General features: G+C 49.7%; 10 protein-coding genes across 10 annotated transcripts; 3 read left to right on the top strand and 7 right to left on the bottom strand.

The window, feature by feature from the left end:
* Positions 1-107: 107 nt before the first annotated feature.
* N7457_003509 (putative mRNA splicing factor RNA helicase (Prp16)) lies at positions 108-3,002 on the top strand (the record flags this gene model as incomplete). Its single annotated transcript, XM_057174554.1, has 3 exons — positions 108-963; positions 1,018-2,558; positions 2,613-3,002. 3 exons carry the CDS (start codon positions 108-110, stop codon positions 3,000-3,002), a joined length of 2,787 nt encoding a protein of 928 aa, XP_057034705.1.
* A 427-nt stretch (positions 3,003-3,429) lies between these two features.
* On the bottom strand, positions 3,430-4,172 carry N7457_003508 (putative oligosaccharyl transferase subunit Dad1; the record flags this gene model as incomplete). Its single annotated transcript, XM_057174553.1, has 3 exons — positions 3,430-3,496; positions 3,578-3,762; positions 3,915-4,172. 3 exons carry the CDS (start codon positions 4,170-4,172, stop codon positions 3,430-3,432), a joined length of 510 nt encoding a protein of 169 aa, XP_057034704.1.
* Positions 4,173-4,702: 530 nt separating this feature from the next.
* N7457_003507 (putative C6 transcription factor) lies at positions 4,703-7,227 on the bottom strand (the record flags this gene model as incomplete). The annotated part of the gene is made up of 2 exons (XM_057174552.1): positions 4,703-6,565; positions 6,637-7,227. 2 exons carry the CDS (start codon positions 7,225-7,227, stop codon positions 4,703-4,705), a joined length of 2,454 nt encoding a protein of 817 aa, XP_057034703.1.
* A 754-nt stretch (positions 7,228-7,981) lies between these two features.
* N7457_003506 (multicopper oxidase) lies at positions 7,982-9,962 on the bottom strand (the record flags this gene model as incomplete). The annotated part of the gene is made up of 5 exons (XM_057174551.1): positions 7,982-9,145; positions 9,302-9,378; positions 9,432-9,557; positions 9,605-9,707; positions 9,756-9,962. 5 exons carry the CDS (start codon positions 9,960-9,962, stop codon positions 7,982-7,984), a joined length of 1,677 nt encoding a protein of 558 aa, XP_057034702.1.
* A 1,531-nt stretch (positions 9,963-11,493) lies between these two features.
* On the bottom strand, positions 11,494-12,713 carry N7457_003505 (Copper-transporting ATPase; the record flags this gene model as incomplete). Its single annotated transcript, XM_057174550.1, has 2 exons — positions 11,494-11,500; positions 11,569-12,713. The coding sequence occupies 2 exons, from the start codon at positions 12,711-12,713 to the stop codon at positions 11,494-11,496; spliced, it is 1,152 nt and encodes a 383-aa protein (XP_057034701.1).
* Positions 12,714-14,563: 1,850 nt separating this feature from the next.
* Positions 14,564-15,133, bottom strand: N7457_003504 (uncharacterized protein; the record flags this gene model as incomplete). Its single annotated transcript, XM_057174549.1, has 1 exon — positions 14,564-15,133. The coding sequence occupies one exon, from the start codon at positions 15,131-15,133 to the stop codon at positions 14,564-14,566; it is 570 nt and encodes a 189-aa protein (XP_057034700.1).
* Positions 15,134-15,891: 758 nt separating this feature from the next.
* N7457_003503 (uncharacterized protein) lies at positions 15,892-17,105 on the bottom strand (the record flags this gene model as incomplete). The annotated part of the gene is made up of 6 exons (XM_057174548.1): positions 15,892-15,937; positions 15,995-16,122; positions 16,176-16,487; positions 16,541-16,704; positions 16,734-16,757; positions 16,943-17,105. The coding sequence occupies 6 exons, from the start codon at positions 17,103-17,105 to the stop codon at positions 15,892-15,894; spliced, it is 837 nt and encodes a 278-aa protein (XP_057034699.1).
* A 688-nt stretch (positions 17,106-17,793) lies between these two features.
* On the top strand, positions 17,794-18,101 carry N7457_003502 (uncharacterized protein; the record flags this gene model as incomplete). Its single annotated transcript, XM_057174547.1, has 2 exons — positions 17,794-17,854; positions 17,956-18,101. The coding sequence occupies 2 exons, from the start codon at positions 17,794-17,796 to the stop codon at positions 18,099-18,101; spliced, it is 207 nt and encodes a 68-aa protein (XP_057034698.1).
* Positions 18,102-19,797: 1,696 nt separating this feature from the next.
* N7457_003501 (uncharacterized protein) lies at positions 19,798-22,211 on the top strand (the record flags this gene model as incomplete). The annotated part of the gene is made up of 2 exons (XM_057174546.1): positions 19,798-21,148; positions 21,214-22,211. Coding segments are annotated over 2 exons (2,349 nt in total), but the record flags the coding sequence as incomplete, so codon positions are not given.
* A 1,043-nt stretch (positions 22,212-23,254) lies between these two features.
* Positions 23,255-25,149, bottom strand: N7457_003500 (uncharacterized protein; the record flags this gene model as incomplete). Its single annotated transcript, XM_057174545.1, has 2 exons — positions 23,255-25,077; positions 25,140-25,149. 2 exons carry the CDS (start codon positions 25,147-25,149, stop codon positions 23,255-23,257), a joined length of 1,833 nt encoding a protein of 610 aa, XP_057034696.1.
* Positions 25,150-25,962: the final 813 nt, after the last annotated feature.

Raw genomic sequence — 25,962 nt, 5'->3', positions numbered from 1 at the left:
GAGGTCGGGGAATCGCTCGCATAAAGTCAACCTTCTGAACGCCAGACCGGGTCATATAACGCGACTAACTCAAGGCTTAATATTAGCTTCGGAGCCAGGCGAATGAAATGTCTCGCCCCGATATGGGCCCCCCGGCCAAAAGGCATAAAGGCACTGGACATCTCCCTCCAGGCCTACGCGACGCCAGACGGAAGGAAAGCGACACATGGGAGACCAATCGAATGCTCACCTCTGGTGTAGCTCAACGAAGAGACCATGAGGGCGATTTCATGCCCGACGACGAAGAGGCGACTCGAGTGCATTTGCTCGTTCACGACCTCCGGCCGCCTTTCCTCGATGGCCGCACGATCTTCACGAAGCAGCTGGAACCGATCTCCGCCGTTCGCGATCCCCAGAGTGACTTGGCAGTGTTCAGTCGGAAAGGAAGCAGAGTCGTTCGTGAGCGGCGACAGCAGCGTGAGCGAGAGAAGCAAGCGCAGCAGGCGACAAATATGGCCGGCACAGCCCTGGGGAACTTGATGGGTGTTAAAGAAGATGAGGGAGATAGCGCAGTTGCTATGCCTGTTGAGGAAACCTACAAAGCCGGAGGAAACAAGTTCGCCAAGCACATGAAGAAAGAGGGTGGTGGCGCTAGCGACTTCAGCAAAAGCAAGACCTTGCGCGAACAGAGAGAATACCTGCCCGCTTTCGCCGTGCGAGAAGATCTACTACGGGTCATCCGGGACAACCAGGTTGTGGTGGTTGTTGGAGAAACAGGATCTGGCAAAACCACCCAGTTGACTCAATTCTTGCACGAGGATGGCTACTCCAAATTTGGTATGATTGGATGCACGCAGCCTCGCCGTGTAGCTGCCATGAGTGTCGCAAAGCGTGTCAGCGAAGAGATGGATGTTGAACTTGGTGGAACCGTTGGATATGCTATCCGTTTCGAGGATTGCACGAGTGATGAAACAGTCATCAAATGTGAGTGTATATCTGTCTGTTTCCTGGTGGCTACATAGCTAACCTATCTACCAGACATGACGGATGGTGTTTTACTGCGAGAATCCCTGACCCAGACGGACCTTGATAAATACTCGTGCATCATCATGGACGAGGCGCACGAAAGAGCCCTCAACACCGACGTTTTGATGGGTCTTCTTAAGAAAGTCTTGGCCAGGCGCAGGGATCTGAAATTGATTGTGACCTCGGCAACTATGAACGCAGATCGGTTCTCGCGATTCTATGGCGGTGCGCCTGAATTTATCATTCCTGGCAGAACATTCCCCGTTGATCTTCACTTCTCACGGACACCCTGTGAGGATTATGTCGACAGCGCAGTCAAGCAGGTCTTGTCCATCCATGTTTCTCAGCCTGCTGGTGATATCCTTGTCTTCATGACTGGACAAGAAGATATTGAAGCGACTTGCGAGCTAGTCGAGGACCGGTTGAAGCTGCTGAATGACCCACCAAAACTTAGTATCTTACCTATCTACAGTCAAATGCCGGCTGAGCAACAAGCAAAGATCTTCGAGAAAGCCGCCCCGGGGGTGCGGAAAGTCATTGTTGCTACGAATATCGCTGAAACAAGTTTGACGGTCGACGGTATCATGTATGTCGTGGATGCAGGTTATTCGAAGCTGAAGGTGTATAACCCGCGTATGGGTATGGATACTCTCCAGATCACGCCAATTTCCCAGGCCAATGCAAATCAGCGATCTGGACGAGCTGGACGGACTGGGCCCGGTAAGGCCTATCGTCTATACACCGAAACAGCCTACAAAAACGAGCTGTATATTCAAACAATCCCCGAGATTCAGCGGACCAGTTTATCAAATACCGTGCTCTTGCTGAAATCCCTGGGAGTGAAGGATCTTCTGGACTTTGACTTTATGGACCCGCCCCCTCAGGAGACCATTTCCACCTCTCTTTTCGAGCTGTGGTCCCTAGGTGCTTTGGACAACCTGGGCGACCTCACATCCCTAGGACGTCGCATGACACCATTCCCCATGGATCCTCCACTAGCCAAGCTCGTGATCATGGCCTCCGAAGAATACGAGTGCAGCGAGGAGATGTTAACCATCGTCTCCATGCTTTCGGTACCAAATGTCTTCTATCGCCCCAAGGAACGAATGGAGGAATCCGACTCAGCTCGCGAGAAATTCTTCGTTCCCGAATCCGACCACCTCACACTTCTCCACGTTTACACCCAATGGAAGACCAATGGATTCTCGGATGCCTGGTGCAACAAGCATTTCTTGCATGCCAAAACTCTTCGCCGAGCCAAGGAAGTTCGCGACCAGCTCCAAGACATCATGACCCAGCAAAAAATGCCTCTCATCAGCTGCGGCACCGATTGGGACAACATCCGCAAATGCATCTGCTCAGGCTACTACCACCAAGCCGCCAAAGTGAAGGGCATCGGCGAGTTCATCAATCTCCGCACCGGCGTGACCATGTCACTCCACCCCACCAGTGCCCTCTACGGACTCGGATACGTGCCCGAATACGTCGTCTATCACGAGTTGATCCTAACGGCCAAGGAATACATGTCCACAGTCACAGCTGTTGACCCTCACGTAAGCCCCTCCCCTGCATACATTATCCCATAATCCAACTAACTTGTCCCCCAGTGGCTCGCCGAACTCGGCGGCGTATTCTACTCCGTCAAAGAAAAAGGCTACTCCAAACGCGACCGTCGCGTAACAGAAATCGAGTTCAACAAGCGCATGGAAATCGAGGCGCAAATGGCAGTTGATCGTGAACGTGCCGAAGCTGAAAAACAGCGCGAGGAGGAACGCAATGACCCCGCTCGCCGCAGGACGGAAATCGAAGTTGGCGGGAAGTCCGCTGTGCGTAGACCTGTTATCAAACCAGGACGGAAGATCGGTGGCTTGACTGCTTCTTCTTCCTCTTCGTCCCGGCCTGGTGCCAACGGTGGTGCGGCTCGTGGCGGCGGTGCTTCTGGAGGCAGTGTGGTCAAAAGGCCTTCTGTTCCTCGGAGACCAGGACGTGCTTTCTAGTCTGGGGATGAAGACTAACTTTACTGGGGTCTTGCCCTTGTACAACATCATGTCTTTAAAATTCATATTGTTAGATCTGCTCAAATCGATACCCGTTGTTGCGTTCACTTTTAGAGTATTCTCAACTCGAGGATTTTCTATACTTCCAAATTTAGGATCTCTCTAATCTCGGTCATATGCACAGTGGTTGCTCAACAAGTCATTGTTGTATAAGTGACTTAATCATATATGAACAGCCTCTCTCGTTTGAATCAAGATAAAACATAGAGTAGCAAGATAATGACCGGCTAAAAAAAAGGTCCCAACGAGGATGGATATCTAAACGGCATTTCCAATACATCTGGAGATCGAAACGAACCAACCCCAAGCAGAAGACAGAAATAGCCCAGTATGGTATTGAACAGAGGCATTGAGCGCCGAGCACAGCTCAGTTGATAAAGTTGATGCAGAAGAAGTGTAGAATCAAGCTTCCGAAGATGTAATCGGCGAAGGCCCTGTATGAGGTTAGCATGTTGTGTATCTTTATAGTAGCAACAGTCGTGATATTGATATGAGGCAGTGGACAGAAAACTCACCTCTCATGCGAATACCCCGTCCCCTGTTCTTCGGTATCATTATCATCTGCAAAGCGCGCATTCTTCCCCTTAGAGCTCGGCTTCGATCCAGAACTTCCGCTGTCACTAGTTTGCATGCGCAAACTTGCTGTCAAGACGAATTGGCCAACAGCAGCACCGAAGCCACTGAGGAAAGCATTGAAGGGCTATTACACGGAAATAAACCATTAGCTGATACATTCTAATTGGCGCAAATCGAACAGTATGGACAAAAATAACCCAATGCACCGGGACAAATGACAGAGGGAACAGAAGGCCAAACGCCAGAACAATGTTATTAAACAGAGCTTCGACTTACGTAGTTTCCAGCTAGAACACAGTACAAGAACTGCAATCCACCAACGAGAATCAGGAATACCATGAAGGCATCTAGGAGGAGAATCCGTTGCGGGGTTGAGGATGCATATTGCTGCCAGACATGCTGGGCGATTTCAAAGGCTGAAGCATTGGTCTTCAAAGTGGCCGGACCGGAGGACAGTTTTGGTGTTGTAGGAGCGGGCGTGGGTGTGGAGGGTTCCGCGGAGGTAGTTGAGGCCGCGTGGCGCTTGGGAGCCATGATTTCGGGGTTTTAGCGTGGGAGGATGGTAGGGGGATGTAAGTAAGATTTGGAGAATTGGAAACAGGACAGCTGTTAATCGCCTCGAAAGTAATGCGCGAGGACGGTGGGTTGGAGGACAATGGCGGAGTGGAGGGTGATGGTTGATGCCAGCTTGGAGCTTGAATCTCCGTTATCACATCGGTCACGTGGTGGATAATATCCCGATTTGGAAGTATACAAACGAGCGATAAGAGATATATTTTGGCTAACAGATTTTAATAAAAGAACATTGAAGTGATGTACTGAATTCAGAATAGAAAGTTGATTGATTTTATTCTTTCTATTAGCTGTGCAATATTGTCGCGACAAAAGTCGCCGACGTGGTGAATTCACAAGAGAGGAGAGGAGTATAGAAACAGTTGAGAGGAGAGGGATATCATCCAGTAATCAAACTCCGTGAATCGTTATATCATTAACAAACAAAGTCTGGGTCGGAACATCAATCGCTTTATATGGGACAAGGTGTTAGGTATTGCAATACCACCAGGTTAGGCAAACCATCCAGTGACATTGCTTCCATTGGCCGGCTGAGAACTGTCCTTAGCAACATCCGATTGGAAATCGCGCATCACTCGGTCCCATTCCTCCCAGCTGAGTTGTGTGAATTCAGGAAGGGGTAGCTGGTTCACAAAAGGATTGCTCGTAGGAGTATTGTAGGACGGGCCAGAGGAGAGCTCCGGCGCCAAGACACTATTCTGGGTTGGTGGAGCATCGAAAAGATTGTTAGTTGGTGCAAGGAAATTTGTACCTGGGAATAGTTCCTGGAGAGCACTCAAAGGCCCATTGCTGAGGTTGATATCGAAGTCTCCGTTAAATGTGACCGGTGCATTTGAGGTTGGTTCATTTGTCGAATGTGGGCTCGGGATCCCCATAGACATATGGATCCGGGGAAGGGTGTAGTTATTATTGGCAAGTAACGTGTTGATGGGATCTGGGGAAGGGGGCAATGGCCCAACTTTGGAAAGAGATTCCTGCTGTTGCTTGGACCGAATTGCAGTGGCTCTTCTCATCAGAGCAGCGAGGGGTCGCCACAACATCCCTCTTTTATGTGTATCATGAGCAGCAAATGCAGTGTAGATTGAATTGACGGCGTTCCAAGCTCTATCGGTGACAGCGCTCATTGGGCGAACGCATATTTCGGATAAAACAAATGCAACTCCGTGCCATTGCATGTTAGTTCGAAACATCCACCCCCAATGGGCGGTCTTGGGATCGACCTCGATCAAATGGACAAACTCGAGGACTTCAATTGCAGTTATGAACAAACTCTCTCTAGTTTCTTGTGTCACACTTCCGCGGTCTTTGCGGGTCATTGGATGATGCACGATCAACCATAACTTAGCAAGGATCAATCGCCCAATGGTGGCGGAACACCACTGAATGGGGATGCTCATATTGCAGTGTCTAATGTACCGCTGTTCGCATCGATCACTAATTATTTCAATCATCCGCTCAGCGTATTCCACCGGCGGTAAGTCATTAGGTGAACGAAACTGGGCCCCAGGGCACACGTAGTTTGCCCGCCGCAAGGCACTCGTGATCTCACAACGGATAAGACAGAAAGTGGCATCTGTGCAGCCCTCTTGCTCTTTTGGGGGCTCCTCCATATCGGGTGTTAGGTCGACATCGTTGATATTTAACGGCAGCCGCGTATCATACATCCTCTCATCAATGAGTGGATCTGTGCCATGGTCTTCGGACGAACGGACATCCAACAGCGAGATATGCCACCATACCCGGCGCCGCATCTCAGTTTCGAAGGGTTTCAGGCCAAAGTTTGTACCGTCCCGGTGCAAACCTAAGCTCTGAGCAAGGCGTAAGACAATCGAGGTCATAGACCACACAAACTTGCTGTCATCTTCTCGTCGCACGCAGACCAAAAATAAAACGGCGGCTTGTAGAAGGACTAAACTTTGTGTGTTCAAGAACCCAGCTTTCGCCAATGCTTGCTCTGTAGCAAATCGATATCGCTTGACAAGAGTGGCACGGTCTTCGCCTAAACGGAACATGCATTCATCTGGGTTCATGCTGATCACGCTGCAAAAATACATGGCAAACACCAGGGCTTCCGAATTTTTGTCCAGAGCATCTGGTTGCCGTGCTGCCTGAGTAAATAGCTCTTGGGCAGTAGGTCGGTGTACAACGGTGATCAAAGGAGCAACATTTTCGCGATATGCTTCCCAGAGTATTGAGATCTTAGACTCTGCGGGATGAAACTCTTGGAGAGAGTGTGAAATGGAGTAAAACCCAAAAAGGAACCCGTCTTGCGGGCCTGAATGGGCAGACTCTGGCGAAGCTGCATCATCTTCGTCAGACGATGAAAGATCAAGGATATCCTGTAGCTCCTCGATCTACAAGATATCAGTACAGGGTAGACCGGAGTAGCACAAGCAAAAAACAAAAGATAAAAGAAAGATAATACCTCGTCTCCAAGACTAGACCAAAGCCGATTGCTCACGTATCGACTCCGGCCTTCATCAATGACCAACCGCCCAAACTCATTTTCGAACTTATCGGGAGCATGCTTTTTGGGGTCTGACTGTTCAAAAGGGCAACTCTCTTGGGGCTGCAGCTCAGTCGGGATAGATGCGGGCGCAACAGTTTCGCCTTGAGCTCGTGAAGACCCAATTTTAGGAGACGGCGCCTTAGTCGATGTAGTCGTTGGAATTTCCACACCGGCACCCTTTCTGAGGTGGTCAATCACACCCTCCAAACGGCGCAATCGCGAAAGAAGTTCTGTATCAGGTGACGATTTTGATTTCCGCGGGGCACGACCAGGAGGAGGAAAGACGCAATCGGTTCCAGTCCTGGTACAATTGGAGCATGGAGCTCTTTTATTACATCGGACCTTCCTGCGGCGACATGTCATACAGCTGCGGGAGCTTGAACTTGGAGGCTCCGAAGATCTGTAGTGGGGGGCGGTGGCGGTGAAGTTGCCAGGCAGCGAGGTATTGGGGGAATCATTGTTGACAGCCGAGAGGGTTTGCTCTGGGGAAACTGAAGGGGGTGACATAGTGCTGATATGGTGTGCTCGGGGTTCATATCCCTCATTCTTCGACGCCCCCTTATAATCCTAGCAGGAAAGAGCTTCACAACGTCTAAAATAGAGGAATTAGGTAGTAACCAAACGCGTGTATCATCGCGGAACTTTGAGAATACGAACACGACTCTATGACTCAGCCCCGCTTGTCCCGTTCAGGCGAATGGCCGAGCTGATACTCCGAGGTGAACAGATCCTCTGGCATAGTCCCATGGCAGTTAGCAAAGCTTGGACGACTTCACCCCCTTAGTAGATCTTGCTTACGAGGTATCACCCCGTGGGACCAAATCATCTAGTTTGCGTCTAGAGTCTTTGTAGACCACGGAGTACTCGTATCTCTTCTTTATCTTATTTTTTTCCAGGTCATCTACCTATATCTCTTCAATCTGCTGCGTCCCCGGGCGCTATAGTTAATACGGGCTTGCAGACTGATGACGTACATTAGTACAACCTCACCTGGAACTATATAAGGTCCATAACGGTCTAACGCCAAGCCTTCTTCTTCGGAGCGATCTTTCATAAAACCTCTGAAACTACAAATGAAGCAAAGATTGACCAGGGACGAGTCAGCCGTATTATATTCGAAGTATTAATATCACACCAAAGCCATTATTAACATATAAAGCCCTCCAATATACAATCAAAATCCCGAAGTAGGGTTGTCAGATAATTTCCCAAAAAGCAGCTGAGGCAGCCTGTAGCCGACCTGATCTGTCGGCCATGTCCTCTAGAGGCCAGACTTGGAAACGTTCCAGGGTGCATGGGGGCTATATACATCGGTATACGGGTTATTACCTTCCGAGTAACGCCTCCAGTTCTTGCATGTTCGCTTCCATGCAGGACCGGGCGATGGTATCTTGTGCTTAGATTCGAGGAATTGTAAGCCCAGACCCTCGCTTACATGAACCGCAATGTGGCAGTGCAGAAGCCAAGCTCCTGGATTATCTTTCTTGAATGCAATGACCACCCAGCCTCCTGAAGGTAGCATGCCCACGTCACGACGAGGAGGATTCGTGAAATCCAGGATGTCGATGTCCTTGTTCTTGTCGAATATTGCGTTCTCCTTTTGGCCAAGGATATACATGTCATGGCCATGTAAATGAATGGGATGGGGAATGGGTGGGAAGGTGGCAGCGCCGTCGGCTTCTTGAATAACCCAGAAGCTCCAGTCACCCTCTCTGGGGAGTTCGATGAGGTTCTGTGCAGATGCGAAGTCGGTCTTTCCGTTCATGAGATCCATCAAGACCGGCTTCTCAAAGTCGACTCTCATGGATGACCCATTGACCCTCCAAAGGACAAGGCCTCCGTCATCTACATCTGTAGATGTCGTGTCACTGACTTCCAGATTGACGACAGATGACAGGAACTTCGACTTTGGGAGGGTTTCCGCATTCAGAGGCTGGAGTGGCCAAGGCTCCATACAGTCTGAAGGCATCGTATATGCTGTGGAATTTGGGGTGCTCAGCTCTACGCCTCCGTAGTTGAAAATAGAAAGTGCAGAATTGATGGAACTGCCGAAACAAGCAGTCTCAGCAAAAGCGCAGAACCAGTAGTTTCCGGGTTTCTGATTAGCGGTGAAAATAACATCATAACGCTGCCCAATGGCAAGGATGAGGTGATCGACAGCGAGAGGCTCAACAGGCACAAAATCATTCGCAATGATGGTCAGTGAGTGATTGTCCAGAGAAACGCGGAATGCTTGAACATCCGTTCCAGCACAGCGGCACAGGTCACAATGTCGATGCGCGTTGATCGGCCGCAACAGATACTTCTTGCCAGGAATGAGCCCAGGTGTTGTAGCCCAGGAGCCCGTCATGTTCTGTGCGTCCTTATTGGTGCCATTGATGAGAATTGTGTTGGTGATCAGATGCTCGGTCGGAACATCGATCCCCTGGTTGGCCATTACAGCGTACAAGTCCATATCATCCGCAGTATCATAGAACCAGTCACCAAGCATGTAAGTTCCCAGATCGTAGTCATAATTTGCCGATGCAGGGCCATTGATTTTAATGGCACCCAGCATACCATTGGCTTACTGCGCACCCACATGCGAATGGTACCAGGATGTGCCGTACTGAGTTGCCCGGAGCTTGTAGGTCATTGAATCACCAGGGGCAAGTGGGCCTGAATCTTGATTAGTCTCTGAATCATTCTTCGGCATATAGAAAATCACGTACATTCGGTGATACCGGGCACGCCGTCCTCCACGTTGGTCTGGTACTGACGAAGACCGTGCCAGTGAATGCCCGTACCATTCCACTGCAGAGAGTTCTTGAGATTGACAACAATGTTGTCGCCCCAATCTGCTTCCGTTAGACTAGATTCATCTTCTCGGGTGTAATCTACTTACTTGCTTCAATGGTAGGGCCTGGGAATTGGCCGTTGACAAGCATACAAGTCTGCACTTCAACGCCATCTGGGGCACAGGTGGTATTGGTGACTTCAAAGTTGTACTACCTTTGTCAGAACATTGATGAATTCAGAAAAGGCGAGCCACTTACTGTCACAGTCTTCCCAGTTTTCGGCCAGTCAACGTCCCAATTAGTATCGATGTCGTATCCGCGGGACCACCGACCCCTATGCTGAGCGTCATTTTTTACAGCCGGCTTACTGGGCCAGACAGGGCGAGGAACAGGTTTCTTGGGGTGCGCGGCGGAGAGCGAGGTGAGTGCCAAAAGGCATGCACCGATAGCGCGTGAGAGATGCATATCTGCCAAACCGTGATCTTCAATTTAGGAACACAGTGTCACCGAATTGAGTCTTTGGGCAAGCACCAGGAGAACCAAATGTGACTACACTTCATTTCGAACAGCAAGGGCATCGAGATATAAGTACTCAATAGATTTCTAGATGGATACGACGCCACGCTACTGCCTCAGATTATTCCAGCTCAAATGGGGCAATTTGATCATCTCCAAAGCATGACTTGGGCTATCTTTCCCGATTCTCATTTCCGGTGGCCCAGAGCGGTATGGTGTACCTCAAACGTTGCGTCTAATATTTTCGTGGCGTTCGAGAATATTGGGGTATACGGAGTATAGTGAGTGGAGCATAAGGCTCAAAAGCCTCGAGACAACGATCTTTAGGGTAAGTTGAAGCGATCGGTAACCTTCATACTCAATATAATCTCAACATGAAAAAAAATCATTCTGGTGGAAGTTCAAAGGTACAATGCTGGATTGGTAGAAAAGGATGACAGGCTTCTGGATCAAGAACCAGGTAACGACTATTCCCCTGGTAATAATTAGCGCAGCTAGTTCGGCTATTTGGGAGATTTTTTGATTGTTGTTTATAGCCCTAGATGATCAGAGAGGTGAAGATGGATGATATTCAGCTATCTGAGCTAACTGCTAAGAAGGAGAGGGAAGCCTGACTAACTAGGCACCCCATGGGTGTCGCAACACTAACTTACCCATAGGGAGCTCTCTAGCTAGATTCAGTAGAGTTTCCTATGGGTAATTTAATCTAACGCAACAACTGCCCCGTAATAAACTGGGTCTGCCTTGAATTCCGTGGCCATATATTCGAGCACCAAATTACCCTCAGCTTCTAAAACATACAATTGCATGCTAGATGCGTTCGCTTTGAGCTCAACACTTAGTAGTAAATACGCACTATCACCTTAAGCAGCTGCGATATCGATACACATAGTCCTCTGGATGGGAATGTCCGAACATTGTTATGCTCTGAACTTGCACTGGATAAACCATACAAGAACTCGCCGGAGTGCACGATGCGCGCGAGATAGCATAAAAGCGGGGTAACCCATTGGCCACTTGGCATTTCCTCCTTGAGGATTGAGATAGGGGGTTCTTTTTGGTTCACCTTCGGTCTCGCTTACTTTGGAAGGCGGGAGGACCTTCCAGTATACGTGATCCCCATGGGGAAGCGGGGAATCTAGACGAGGCATATGGCTCCCGGTACCCCAGACCCACCGGCTAGTGGAGCCGAACCGACTGGGCAGCGAGCGGGAAGCATATTAGCGTTTGGCATGTTTGCAAGCGTTAGGGCCTTTTCCCTGCGCGATATCACCTGGGAGTACGCTAGGGTGGCTGCGCCAAGTGCCGTACGAGTCTTGTGCAATATTCAATTTGCCTCGTACACATACGATGGGCCCTGGTTGATAGGTTCCTTTCTAGGGTCCGAGAACCATTGGCTGCCCAAAACGCCAAAATACACCAAGTAGTTTGAACGCCACAGAATATATTTGACGCAACAAATATGAAAAGGTATACCCCTCTAGGCTCTCGGAAAGGAGAATCGGGAAAGATTGCAAGAGCCATGCTTTTGAAAGGTCGGTATTGCCTAGTATACTGAATAAGTTCAACATTAGAGGCAGGCTCAACAACAGCAGAGATTCCCTTGCCGACGCATGTATCAAAATTTCCAATGCTGCCAGAAATCCCTTCCTCCCCAGAGTGAGCTGTTTCAGTCTTGGATTTAGACAGGATAGCACGGCCGATGGGATGCTCGCTACCCATTTCAGCAAGTCCAAATATCATCCACCATAACTGACGCCTCCAGCCATTTGTCGTCCAGTGCGGCTCAATCAAGACCTGATCCACGCTCATATGACCCGCCGTCAAAGTACCGGTCTTATCAAACACCACATGGTTGACCTTGGTGGCGGCTTCGAGGACGGCACCTCCCTTGATAAGAATCCCATGTTCTGCACCCACCCCGGTACCAACCATGACGGCAGTTGGTATACTGAGCCCCAGACCACAGGGACACGCGAAGACGATGACCGAAATACATAGTTTCAAACAGACCATGATACGACCACCGCTATCCTCGGACTGGAACACTAGGGGTGGATTGGACAAGACATGGCTCAGAATCATCCACCGAAGGAAGGTGGAGAGCCCAAGGCCAATAATGGTCTGAACAAAGTAGCCGGAGATTGTGTCAGCAGTACGCTGGATAGGGGCGGGACTAATCTGCGTATCCTGGACCAATCTCAAGATCTGGCTGAGCTGGGTATCTTTGCCGGCTCGAGTAACCTTGAAGTCAATTGCACCTGTACTATTGATAGTACCAGCAATGTTATGGCTACCCTCAGTCTTGAGAATTGGTAAAGCCTCCCCGGTGATCATGCTTTCATCGGCATAACTCTCGCCTCGGATCACTACTCCGTCCGCCGAGACCTTGTCGCCGGGACGGAGAATGATAATGTCACCGGCTTGTATCAATTCAGTGAGGATAATTTTCTGACTCATTGCAGTATTCTCCGACAATCCTGAGGTACCCTCAACTAATCTCTCGGCTGCGATAAGATCATCCCAAATAGTGGTCATAGATGGGGCTAGGGACATAAGGCGAGATAGAGCAGCAGACGTCTGTCCTTTGGCTCGATTTTCCAACCATCTTCCTAGCGTGACAAATGTGATGAGCATCGAACTGGTATCGAAAGCCGTACTGGGGCGCTTATGGTGATCTTCAAAGATAGCCACTATCATGGTAAAGCAACTGTAGAATAAAGCTGCAGATGTACCGTTAGATCAGTGCCAATGATTCCCTAGAACTTAGTGCTAGGATTAGGCTCATTAGACCACGAGCCCCCTACGGCATCTGTGGATGGCAATATATCATGATAATATGTACTCCGTACATAGACTGCGGAAAGGAAGAAGTTTCGTGAAAGCAAGAGACATGGAATAAACCGCAGTGACATGGTAGGTGCGGCCAACCGATGTGCGAAGTACGGCTCCTCACTCCGTACTCCCCAGACGAGTGTGGGTTAGCGAATCAGCCTCTGTCAAATGTAACTTTCTATATCACTCTCTCCACGCGGGTTTCGATGGAGAAGCGGGGAGGTTTGATTTACCTCAATTACCCCAGAGCCCAAGAGCCCCACCGGGGCTCTAGACTAAGTCGGCTTCGGCTTCGCTTTCGCATATTAAGACCGAAAGCAGGCCAGCCGTTTTTTATTTCATTTGCAGTGTTTGCTGTGGCTTTGGTTGACTTTGGGGGCTTGAAGCACCCTTTGTGATTGGTCGAGTCAGAAGTTTGCTTGACACGCAAAGACGATCTTAGTCAAGCTTATTCTTGCTTTGACTGCAGGGCTGCTAGTCCATAATTTCGATGATCCACAATCATTGTTGACGCCATTTTGGTATACAAGCTGGCTTTTGATATCACTAGGAAATTGAGTATAGCCTTCAGAATCATCAATGGGCGCACGCTCTTAACTTTTCTTAACTTTTCTCCTCAGTCTAGATCCTCTGGGAACATCCCGAAAAGATCGACTGACGCAGATACAATCCATCGATTTCACCTTCACCATAACAAGGGGTACTCAAAGTAAATTGCTGGGACAGAGCAGGATGGCAGTGGCGTATTGGTCCGCAATGAATCCCACGTGGGCAGAAAACAGAAGCACTTCCTTGTGATCAGCTCGATAGATTAAACGGGACGCGACTGGTCTAGAGTCTAGGGATTGCGAGCGTGTGATAGGCCAGCTCGTGATAGGCCGGATGGGGAAATTCCTTCTGATCGGGAGGTAGTTATGGACGACGAATCGCTTAACTGGAATGGGTTTGAAATCAATTTTCTTCCTTTTGACGGGTGGTAAATAACATCATTTCCGGGGCAGGCGATCACTAGTGCTCCTGGTGTGAGCTCAATCTCCGTGGATATCCTTGATAATAACCAAATTCAGTAAAGTATTCTCGTAGCAAATGTTCTTCTTTCTGGGGTCACAGAATGATTGGCTGCTGATGGAACTAGAGGACGCCACCGGCGACTGGATGACGCGTACGATGGCGGGGCCCCAGAAAGAAGCTTGGAACTGACAGTTACCAGGGGCTGGCCCATGCATACGAGGGGGCGTGTATCTTCTGTAGGGAACTGAATATCACGGAAAACATGTACGGCAGTTGAATCGAGAGCGGCTTTGGTATGGAGTATATGAAGCTAACATGGCGCACTATTTTGAACTGTGGAAGTCTATGAGATATTGGTTAGACATCGAGGTCAAGGGCCATCGCTGAATTGAACCATCAGTCAGCTTGAACTCTTCCACATCAATTATTGAGCATTGCTCCGTGCATTATACATCATGGATCAAAATCTCGATCCTGAGGCAGGATGCGCCCTTTCCATATATCGCCATACTCTATCCGCGTCGTTGCGGGCTAAGTAATTTGGCAAAAGGTATACTAACTTGAAACTGTTGCCTAGGCTGTTCGGGAGCTCGAGGCCGAGCTCCATACGGAGATTTACCCAGGAACGGAGATCATGACTGACACTGGAACCCATCATTTCGTCAAAGCATCAGGTGGAGGATATGCTGTGTTGGTGCCGCAGCCTAGCGATGATAAACATGATCCATGCGTGGCCCCGTGTCCTGGTGAAAAGATTGGTGTTTTTCACTAATTCTACCATCCAATTCCTCACTACCACACGAGCACCCAGGTAATTGAATGTCAAGTTCCCCAAGCCGCGGCGGCGGGTGTGAAGGAAACATGCGGCGCCAGGATGCATCTGGGCGCAAAATTGCCTCTCTTCTGTCCTCAAGCCAGTACCAGTCCTGCTGGAGCAAGTTTTCGATGCCGTTGGCGGAATGTGGAAGGCGCTGTACTAAACGTGTGCCGTGTTCATTGTCATCAACCTTGCCGTAGTCGAGAGTTATGAGGTTTCCCATGAACGGTGGGAATATCTCCAGCAGAAGCGGGTTGATCTCTACCGCTAGGTTCTCCTGTGACTGCGGACAGATGCGAGCTGGTGTGAAGAAGAGCTTGTTCTGTAAAGTCGGGGAGCTGAGAATGATGTCGTTCCATCGGCGACTGACTCTTTGGGCCAGGAGGAGTTCCCGCATGTCAAGATTTATAAGGATACGTTCCACCAGTTCTGGTAGGAAGAAAACGTAGCTGGTCATGATTGTTTTGATGAAACGAGATGGGCTTGAAATTTTTATTGCGTCTCTAGGGTGCGTTGATGCCTCCAATAATGCTGAATTATCTGAAGATTAAGAGGTCAGCCAGAGATATGGACGGAGGATGAATGCTGAAAAAGAAAAAAAAGAAAGGATTTCGTGCGCACGAAGGCTGGGGCTCGAGGTACAGCATCTGACGCTAAGCCTCAGGTACACACCCATCATATAGTCCGTCGCCCCCCAACCTCATATGAGTCATTATTTCAATGTTCGATTTGAGACACCACGGGCGCGTAGTATGGAAGATATAGAAGAAAGCAGTTTCAATATTTGCATATACCCGCCGAGCACAAAGACTGCAACGTGCTATGGACAAAGTCTCCATATCTGCGATCAACATTTCACACCCCGGATACACTATGATCAGCTTCAAAAGAGACTATCTAGTAGATCAACTGTGCCATTTCTTATTCAGTGATTTGAAGGAACTATTGTATAAGAGACCTGCCGCTCTATCTTATGGCTCTGTCGGGAATCTCCAGATCCCAATAGTAAACCGTGACACACACGCATGAGCCCAGTGGCCAATGCAACTATACGAACAGGAGGAATGTAATTAGACGTGTGACTAATGAATTCAGCGCTCTTTCGACTGAAGCACAGGACTTTGATCTATTTATATAAAGCACAGAGAATTGAATGACTCAAGTATAGTAAGCCCCCCATAATTCATAAGTATAACACTTATCCACGGATGGCTCTCACGTTTCAGGCTCCCAGATCTTGGTGTCTTCGTTGAAGTTATGACTAAAATCCAATTAGCTCACAGGTTTAACATGATGTAAGCCTATATGGGAGACTTACCCAGAAAAGTTCGTCTGAGAGAGTGCATTAGCCCCATACTCTTCTTCGAGAATGTATGTATAAGCGTATGGGACTTTGACTGGAACACCTTCAAACAGGCTATCACGCAGCGGGAAGAGGTCACTCTCCTATATTTGATCTGTTAGTGAGAATAAAAACACAGTCTTTGAAGATAACCTACCTCGTAACGATGCTTATCCTTACACATTAGAGCTCCAGGATGACCATTGCCCCGCATATTCTCATCCTTATAGACAGCAGTGATATCAATGAAAAAGCCCGATGACTTATCAATCCAGCGGGCATCAATCTTGTTCGCAGTATCTTTCTCCGATTTGACGACATAGTAGGGGTTGACCTCTAGCACATACGTGCGGCCGCCCTCAACGCCGGGAAGGTCAAAATGATGCTCAGTTACGTTATAGTAATCTGCCAAGAAATGGATCGTTGCTTCTGAGACCTGCACATCTAGATCGCTGTCCCATGGGAAAATCTAAACACCTGGTTAGTGGGGTGCTTTTCACCTGGGAGTTCGGCGTATTTCACCTTCTGGTTCCACCACCAAGCTAGGAGTGTTCCGTGCATGATCCACGTTTCTGCGCCGATGGCATTCATGGTCTTAAAGTAGGTCTGGACCAGAGGAGACAGATATTGGATGACTTCTGTGTTTGTGAGATTGGCATTGAAGTATCTAAGAAGGTTTAGTACATCTGGCTTGAATAATAGGGAAAGGACTTACCGGCTGTCGCGATGAGATTGAAATCTGATGTTGCGGGTTTGTGGTTAGCGTTGGACATCTCCGTTACCATTCAATTGATATTCGACATACTCTGACTCCTCTGTGGATATTCATGCTTGAATTAGTCAAGATTCCACAAAAAGCCTTAATAACCATACAGACAAAACTCTGAGATTGAACATCAACATTTGCGGAAGAATTTCACTCACGGAAATATTTGGTGGTTGGTATCTCGCGTACACTTTTATACTCTCTTGTTACATTTTTCCGCACGCTCATGAAATGGATGTCTGTGTGTCCGCAGACCCTAGAGATGGCCGTTGCCAACAGCAATCCATATAGCCATAGCATGGCCTGGGATGGAGAGCGCATCCTATGCCGAATATCCAAATTAAGCCTCAAGCCCCGAGTTATGAGAGGTACAACGTCAATGATCCGGGGATTGGTTCGACCGGTAATACACTTCCAAAAGAGAAAGAATTCCCGAATATCACGCAGAGGGTGGCAATCTACACTTCTTGAGAATGAATGGGGCCAGCTAAAGAGGAAGTGTGGGAAAAGCAATAGGAAAAGGACCCGGAGACTGGGGCAAAGACTGGGGAAGAATATGAAAAGCGGATGCTACCAGGAAACATTTATTACGGCTAGTGACCTATGTATATAGGCGAAAGGCTTGGTATTCGGAAGCCAACAAGCCCCGTCGAGCAGAGAGCAATGGCAGTTAGACCAGCCAAGGCCGGTGCATCCGTGAACCGGATCAGCAAAGTCTGCGCCGTTCCGCCACCAGTTTGCCCCACTTCACAAGCAGCTTGTCGAGACGCGTGGATCGGAGCTCATCAGGGAAGAAAGAGTTCGCGTCGGGACTCTGATTAACTCTTATATGACGCCTAACAGCATGGTGGCTGGTAGTGGCTGACCAGGCCGTGCACTCCTCGGATGCTAGATCTGTGGGCGTCCCTCACGAGACCACACTGAGATACTTAGCTTCTGTCACTATCAAGTGGCAGAGAGGATATCATCCGGTTATACGCGTCCTTCCCAATAATAGTATCCTTCTAGGATGGCTGGCCGCTGTTCAGCCCGCATCTTCAACCAGACGACCTTGGGAATTGAGGGAGCTGGTATGTACAAGGTTCGAGTGGACAGCCTGATGCTCCACCAAGGAACCGATATCACATTCGTCAGCCACAACATACATACCTCAGCCAACTAACAATTGAAGCTGTCTGGTCCGCCAGGGATTCTGAGGCTGAGCCCTTGTTCTGGAGCAAGCAGGTCTGGAGAAGCTCAGTTCAGACATCTCCCGACATCATTGACACTGTGGCTATGTCTCAGCGACATGCCAAAACTTCCCAATATGCATATTAACTAGAACAGCAAATACGGAGCAGAGAACAGGTAACAGAGAACAGAGAACGAAGCCTTCGGGAGTCAAACTGCATATCCGCAATAACCAGCACCGAGTACGGAGTAATCGTGGCTCATTCGGCAATAACCGGCGAGAGCCTGCACGGCATGATCCTCTGACGAATCAAGCCCGACTGCGCACCAAGTAAGCTTTTATAACAGTATGCAATGATTGCTCGATGCAGATTTCCCGAACCCGAGTTCCGATCCGAATCAGTACGTGGGACCACCACAGGACTTGGCAGAATGGTGTCTCGGAGTTCTTCACATCCTCACCCGAAGCCGCGAGTGGGTCGGATTTATTCTCCGAGAGTTGTGCGACCGGGAAGAACGCGAACTGGTCTTTTTCGCAACATCGAAAGATCATTCCCAAGGGCTCCTCCAGGATCGACGTCCTTTTGTTTCGAACGTTCCACCCGGCATACCGAGACGACCCAGCGCGTTCCAGTTCCAAGGGGCTAGCCGGCTCCTCTATCACATGCTGGGTTATCCACTTGCTGCCCAGTTGTGGGTATAGGTACGGAGTACGGAGGACGGAGTACCAGTTGTGCAGCTCGGTAATGCGCCATTGGGACGGACTCCGTGGTGGATCAGGAAAATTCGGATTGAGTTTTGCCAATATGTTTGAGAGACTTTGTGGCTCTTCTCTGTCCTGTCCATTGAAGTCAATGGTACATTAGGTATGAACTGGGATTTCTACTTGGGGGCTTATGCAGCATAAGTTTTCCGGCGTTCGGGGTATCCGGGCAATTGGCCGATGTGCCAGGGGTAGTTCACTTTGCCACACTCGACTTTCTATATCTTATATGCCAAAAGGACGATATTTGGATATTGGCTTCGGCCGATAGTCTTCTCGTATTATGGAGGCTCGTAGACTTACGGAGTAACAAGTACATAGTAACAAACACCATGAGCCGATTTGGGCAATCGGTCTTAAGTGTCCGAGAATAGGCCAAGTCCCCAATCTAGCAGTGGAGTGAGAGTTGGCGCAATGATTCGCTAGGTTTAGCTTTAGTCTTTCACTCTTCGTCCATCGCGGCCTCCTCATTCGATGTCGCAGTTGCTCGTGTAGTCCCCTCGGACACCCTCGTGCCTGGTTATCCCTAATCCAGCCACCGAGGCACACGGGGGAGTACAGAGGACGGAATACGGAGTACGGAGTACGGAGTACGGAGTACAAGACCCTTATATTAATTGTGCAGATACCTCATTAGATCTGCTGCCTAACTCCATGGAGGTTAGGAGTAATGTGGCACGGTGTCTAATAAGGGACCTAGGGGTGAGTCTACCCCATAGAATCACAAACCATCCTGACACTTGGCGTGGAGAGACAAGGATCTTGATCCCCTGGGCGATTTGGCTACAACACGTACCCAATATCTTTAAGCTTCGAATCATTTTCGTTTCTCACATGATTATGCCAAGCCAGTGCTGGATTTCTTGTTCATCTTAGGTTTGTGGTGTGCAGAGCAGCTGGGTGATTCTCCTGCCGGATATTTTTCGTCGTGATTGCTCTTTCATGTTGCCCCGGAGCCCATTGTCAAATTCCCATTCGAGACCATGAGTCCAGATACGCAATAATCTCTACTTCGGACATACCTTTTTATTAATCCTGGTCTCACCGCGCCTCAAGAGCGCCATTGCATAGTCTACAGGGAATAATTACCGTTCTCTGCGGGTTGGCATGTGTATGCATGTGAATATGACAGAGACTTCCTCCACACCTCAAGGGGATTCAGGCTCCCTACAGGCATCAGCGCAGCAGCTAAACCGGTCCTGCGAGTCGTGCCGAAGCCTTAAAGTCCGCTGTCTCCCGAGCCCAGCCACGCCGAATCAGTGCCAGCGATGCGCTAAGGGTAAACGGTCGTGTATCTTCGTGGCGCCGCAGAGACGTCGGCCCCGCAAGCGGACGGACTCGCGGGTCGCGCAGCTGGAGAAGGAGATGCGGGTGATGCGTTCGTTGTTGAAGAACCGCATCCCCGAAGAAGACGAGCCGGACTTTGACGATGAGAGCGAACGGGACGATCAGGATCATGATTCCACTGATGTGGACGTCAAGCCCAGCGTTGGCTTGCGGGAGCATTCGGCTCCCTCGTCTGATGATGTCCGCTATGTGGATTATTCCCCTGAACTGCTGAATACCACGAATTCCGGTGCGCCCGACGGCGGGACATTTCCAGCGCCGTCGGCATTCGCAGCTGAGAAGGAAAATCCCCCGGCGCCGGACGTGATTGATCGGGGGATTATCTCGCTCGAAGATGCAGAGCAGCTGGTCGCGTATTACATCCATGAATTGGTGTCTTTATTTCCGTTGGTTGTCCTGCCCTCAAACACCACGGCAGCGCAATTGCGACAGACAAAACCAGTACTCTTCCTCTCTGTGATCGCTGCCACAGCCATATGCGTCGATGCAGGAGTGGCAGCCGTGCTTAACCGAGAGATGGTCCGTCTGTACGCGGAACGGTTCTTCATCGAAGGCGAGAAGTCACTAGAGTTAGTACAAGCGTTGCTGCTCATGATCATATTTTATCTCCCTCCCGCTTCACCATTGAAGCTGCAACTTTATCAGTACACACATATCGCCTCGACAATGGCGCTGGAGATCGGGTTAGCCAACAAACGCCGTGTCTCGAATAAATCCGACCGGAAGGGCAACAAGCAAGATCCATACGATATGCTATTCGCCGAGCAGGCGAGAGCAGTTCTTGGTTGCTACCACCTTGGCTCGAGTGTGGCGATGAAAACCCGTCGACCAAATTTGCTGCAGTTCAATGACTGGACGGCAGAGTGTGTCAAACACCTAGAACGCTCGCCACACCGAACAGATCAGCGTCTGGCGATCTGGTTCGAGCTCCAGCGGATAACCGATGAAGCAATGTCTTCATTTGGTCTGGATGATATCAGCACCGGCTCACCTCTAACCGAGTCACGCGTGCAAGCCGTGTTGCGTTGGTTCGACAAGCGGATCGAGACATGGCGGAAGAACATCCCGTCAGAAATGCTGACCGGTAAGAACATGCAGTCCCGTTCGTTTTCGTTGTATCTCCAATACTAACCGTCCCTTTTCCACCAGTTTCCATGATTCTCGAATACCGCTTCACGACACTAGCCATGTACGAACTCGGCGTAGGAGAAGGCTATCGCGACCCCGACGCACTAAAACGCCGATTCTTCACGCTGCCTACTCTCGACGAAGAAAGCGGCAGCAAGCAAACTTCCCACGCCCCACTCAGCGCCCTCCGCATTGACATCAACGTAAAATGGATGAATGCCGCACATGAGCTCCTAGACGCCGTGCTGAACTGCAGCACAGACATGATGCGTAAACTCCCGAATCTCATATACACCCGATTCGGGACGGCAGTAACATCGCTGCTGAAGATACATTTCTCCGTGCGAACCAGTACGCTCGGGGAAGTAGTTACGCCGCAAACAGTGAACGTGGCGTACTACCTCGACGCCCTAGCAAACAAACTAGACGAGGCAAGCGGCGGGGGCAAATACAAGATCCCCGCGCGGTGGTACCTAGTCATTGCCGTTAAGGGCCGAGATTGGTATGACCGACTGGAAAGGCAACAGAGCGAGACAACCGACGCAAGCTCGCGCACAGGAGTCGGAGTTAAATCCGCAAGTTCGTCCACATGCACCGCAGAATCAATATCAGGAACAGCATCGGGCCCAGCATCCCTGCCCTCCCAGGGTCAAAGCCAGGACACACATATGGATCAAACGCCCACATCAACAATGGACTCATTCTCGGTCTCCATGGCCCCAATCCCACAGGGAATCGACAACATGCGTGACGGGTACGGAGCAATGAATGGAGCAAACATATGGCCCATGGATGGCGGCCACGGCCATGGTCATAGTCCGCATTTCTTCGCCATGGACGCAGCAAGGTATCAGTCTTCTCCGGTACATCCGTTGGCGACATTACCATCCCAATTTGCGTATGGGCCGCAGAGGATGCCAGCTGGTGGTGGACGACAGATGGCGGGTGCGGGCGTGGAGCTGGATGGGTGGCTCCCTAATGGGAGCATTTTTGGAATGCAGCAATTGCCTGAGTTCTGATATCAAGGCAGCGGTAATTAATGCTTGTTTATGTATAGCCACATATCATCTGTGTATAGTCTTAGCATGTTGACGTGTAACACGAAAGGATTCTAGCTGGAACAACGAGATCAGGATTCATACCCTCGGGCATTGTTGATCGTAATAGGAGAGATTGATAAGGTGAGCTAGAAGAAAATAAACCCCCTTAAGACGCCAAATTCAATAGACGCCAGTATGGAGCAAGGCTGTGACAAACTTGAGGAGGGAAGATGTATGCCAAACCCAGCACAAGTCGAACAAAAGGAAAGAATCAAGCAACAGAAGAAAAGAGAAACCAACCCCCAACAGTCGGAATAATATCTCAATCCAACGGAGATTATCGTATTTACCCCATTCAATCCAAAGGATCAAATGCCGACATTCACGCGGTCGGGGGCTCGGGAGAATCGGAAGTTCCGCGATTAAAGAGATCCGTGAGGCTTGGAGAGTAAGTCTTGGTAAATATTAGGGCTCGGACCGTTCATCCAGTCCGACTTGTTGGGGATGGGTCTGCTGTGGGCTCATTGGGGCTGTTTATTCCTGGGTCTTCGTATTGGCGTTGGGATGTTCGCCTTCTACCGTGCACCTGATCCGAACGCGAACCCGAACCCGAATTGAGTTATGAATTTCAACTTGAGCATCGCCTTGGGGGGCATGTACGTTACTGTAGAGAATCGGGAGGTTCAGTGCTCGGAGATAATATCTGCTATGGTATATATAGTGTACGGTCACCTCTATATCTCGCGACTTTAGCCTGTTTTATGCTCCTTTATTTGGACCGGATATCGGACTCGGGATTCAGATAGTCGCCAGTACTTAAGCAAATCATTATTCATTAAGGAAATAATCATAGTGGAAACATCAGATAAATCGGCCAGTAACATACATAGATCACCGGATATCAAAAGTCAGGAACCAGAACCAGAACCAAGGAAAATTGGCTTCTTCGACTCCAAGGGAACACCACAGGACCAATGTTCAGAACCCGACCCAAGGAGAAAGCGCAAAGAAAAGAAATGCCATCATAGAATTGAGAACGCCTCTAAGGCATCCATAAACCCAGCAATAGCCCCAATACCCGCCAGCCCCTTCCCGGCGTTGCGAGTCAATGTTTTATGTCTATCCCTGGTATCATCACGGGAGGAACGGTGTGAATACGACGACGGGGATCGTTGGCCCGAACGAGGCGGCGAGGCTCGGAAGCCCGACTCGGGGAATGAAGCAGAGATTGGGTAGGAGGATGGATGGGGGCGGGGTTGAAGCTTGTTGGGGTTTGTGTTATATGCTTGGGCTCGGGCCCAAGGATCCTCGAAGTGGACTTGGTTTGGCGACAGGCCTCTGGGAGAAGATCCGGTATGGGGGATCGGGATGGCTTGGTGCCTGGATTGATTCATGTTCATTGGAATGGATCGGGGAGCTGTGGGGTAGTCTTGATTTGGGTGGGATCTGTATGGTGGCTGGAGAGGACCATGAGTCGCACCCGTTTGAGGGTGTGATGGAAGCGGAGGACCGGGAAGAGTTTGTCCTGGGGGTGGAAAGCTGCCGCTAGGATATGTATAAGATCTGCTATCTGGATTGTTGTAGCTTGCAGAGCTCCTGGATGAGAGGCTGTTGGAGTGAACACGCCGGCCGTGCATTGAACTGCTATGAGAGGGCGGAAGAACATCAGATCTTTGCTCCTCCTCATCGCTAGAGTCTATGACCCTTGAGTCACTGCGGGGATTGCCCCGGTGCTTGATGTATTCATCGGACTCTGGTTCGCTTTCTACGTGAGCCTGGTAGCCGGAATATCTTCGGCGTAACTCTGCTGCATGCTGTCGGGCTGCTTGTGAATGAGGCTCTCTCCAATCCTTGGTCTTTCCTTCAAGGTAGTAGCCTCGAATTTCGTGACCGTCAAGGTCTAGCTCTTCGTTGTCATCTCCTTCGTTATCTGAGCAGATGTACACTCGGGCCTGGCCTAAATTGTTGGGTGTGTTCATGTCTTTGTTGGCGCGATGAAGTTTCAAAGTGTCTGCCAGAGGAACCCAAGCTGAAAGCAGCTGGTTCAGTGCACTCTCAGATAGCTGTACCATATCCTTCGGGGATCTCTCCATATCACTCAGCCCTAAGTCACTGTCACCCAAAGTAACGATGGGAAGCCTTGTCAGATCCGAGCCTCTAGTCGCAGTAACTAGTGGTTTGGATGCCGAGGCTGTGTTGAACGAGTAGTTGGAACTGATTTTCTGGTTTGTTAGGTCCTTGGCAGCATCGAGGTCTTCCTGTTCCACGAGATCCCACAGGCGATCGAGTCGCTTAACGGACCAGTACCTGACGATGATCATATTCTGAGACTCCGCTTTCTCCTGGGCAATGGTATCATCAATGGCAGATGACAGAGAGTCCGTATCAATCCCATCGTCCACGTTGGATTTGATGACGTTTCCAAGCTGCAGAATTCGCATCATCACAATCAGGCTGAGTTTGAGGGCTTCCAGCTGGGCTAAGAGATAAGTAACGTGCTGCTTCCGGAAACACCACTTGAGTCTTTCGTGGAGGGGTATTCTCATAAGATCAGGGTCTCTATCAGTTGCCTTGAGCTTGTCCAGCATGTGTTCGATTTCAATAAAGATCATTTGGCCCTGTCCAGCGATCTCCCAAGCCTTTTCTGTTGCCTCGGGGGACTGATCCACTTCGGTACCCTCGATAATCTGCCCGACAGTTTTGAGAATGAGAGCAAAGAGCGAGATTCCCTTGGCGATGCTATGGATTTCTATTCTGGACTGAGCCAGTTGACACGCAGCAGCGTTGAGAAGCAGTGACAGCCGGAACCCCGCGCCGGCAATCTTCACAATGGATGTCTGAGAACCTTTTGGAGACAACAAATGAACTCGTTAGTCTTGTCTCTTGACTTGTCTGGAGGAGGCATACCTTGTGCCATGATGAATGCTTTGGGAAGTTCAAGTCAAAGAGACATGAAACGAAAGACTTGGAACCCGCCCGTTGTCATTGATTAAAGCGTAGACTCGCACGCTAAAGGCCAGAGCCGCAACCTTCTCGGCAGATATCAAGTGACTCACGGTCTGACATGAACAAGTCTGAGCCACTCGTTTGTATCCCCGCGGCTCATGGCGTCATGGCTTCTACATTCTCCCTTCCTCGTTGGTTGATCGGGGCAGGCGGAGCTAATCTGCAGCTAGAAATAATCTAGCGTCTTGCCTTCCTTGATGCTATACAGCAAATGTGCGATCTTATACGCAGACCTGGGCAGAGGTGCCCGACCGCACTGCCCCGGGTCTTGCCACAATCGACGTTCCACGGCGTGTTCGGCCTCCTTTGTTTCGTTGTTTAAACAAGGACCAGCTTGCTCATGTCTTGTGATGGACTGTTGTTGCTCTACGAGAGGTCTTCGGATATGAGAGGCCCCGATGTTGTTCACCCGGGTTTTTCGGGCCATGCAGGGTGGCAAAGCGCTCGTATTCTGAAGGATTCAAGTACGTGACAGACACCCTTGAGAAACTAATATCAACAAGCTCCGATATATCCGGGTACTTTTGTCTTGAGGCTTTGGTGAGTCGGGAGGAAAAGCAAGTCACAAACCCGGGGACGTGCAGCTATTCCCAGGTGGATACCTCCAGCATTGACCTGTCGAATGTGAAACCGCTGCAGTGGCAGAAAGCACCCCGACTCTACGGGATATAGTACATAGAGAGTGTAGAGAGAGCGCATATGGTTTGGAGATAGTATTTAGAAG

This window comes from Penicillium paradoxum (assembly GCF_028828445.1).
Source record: "Penicillium paradoxum strain IBT 22861 chromosome Unknown utg000003l_segment0_segment0, whole genome shotgun sequence".
Lineage (NCBI taxonomy): Eukaryota > Fungi > Ascomycota > Eurotiomycetes > Eurotiales > Aspergillaceae > Penicillium > Penicillium paradoxum.
Note: the sequence above shows the minus strand (reverse complement) of the source record. Positions and strands in the feature narration are given on the sequence as shown.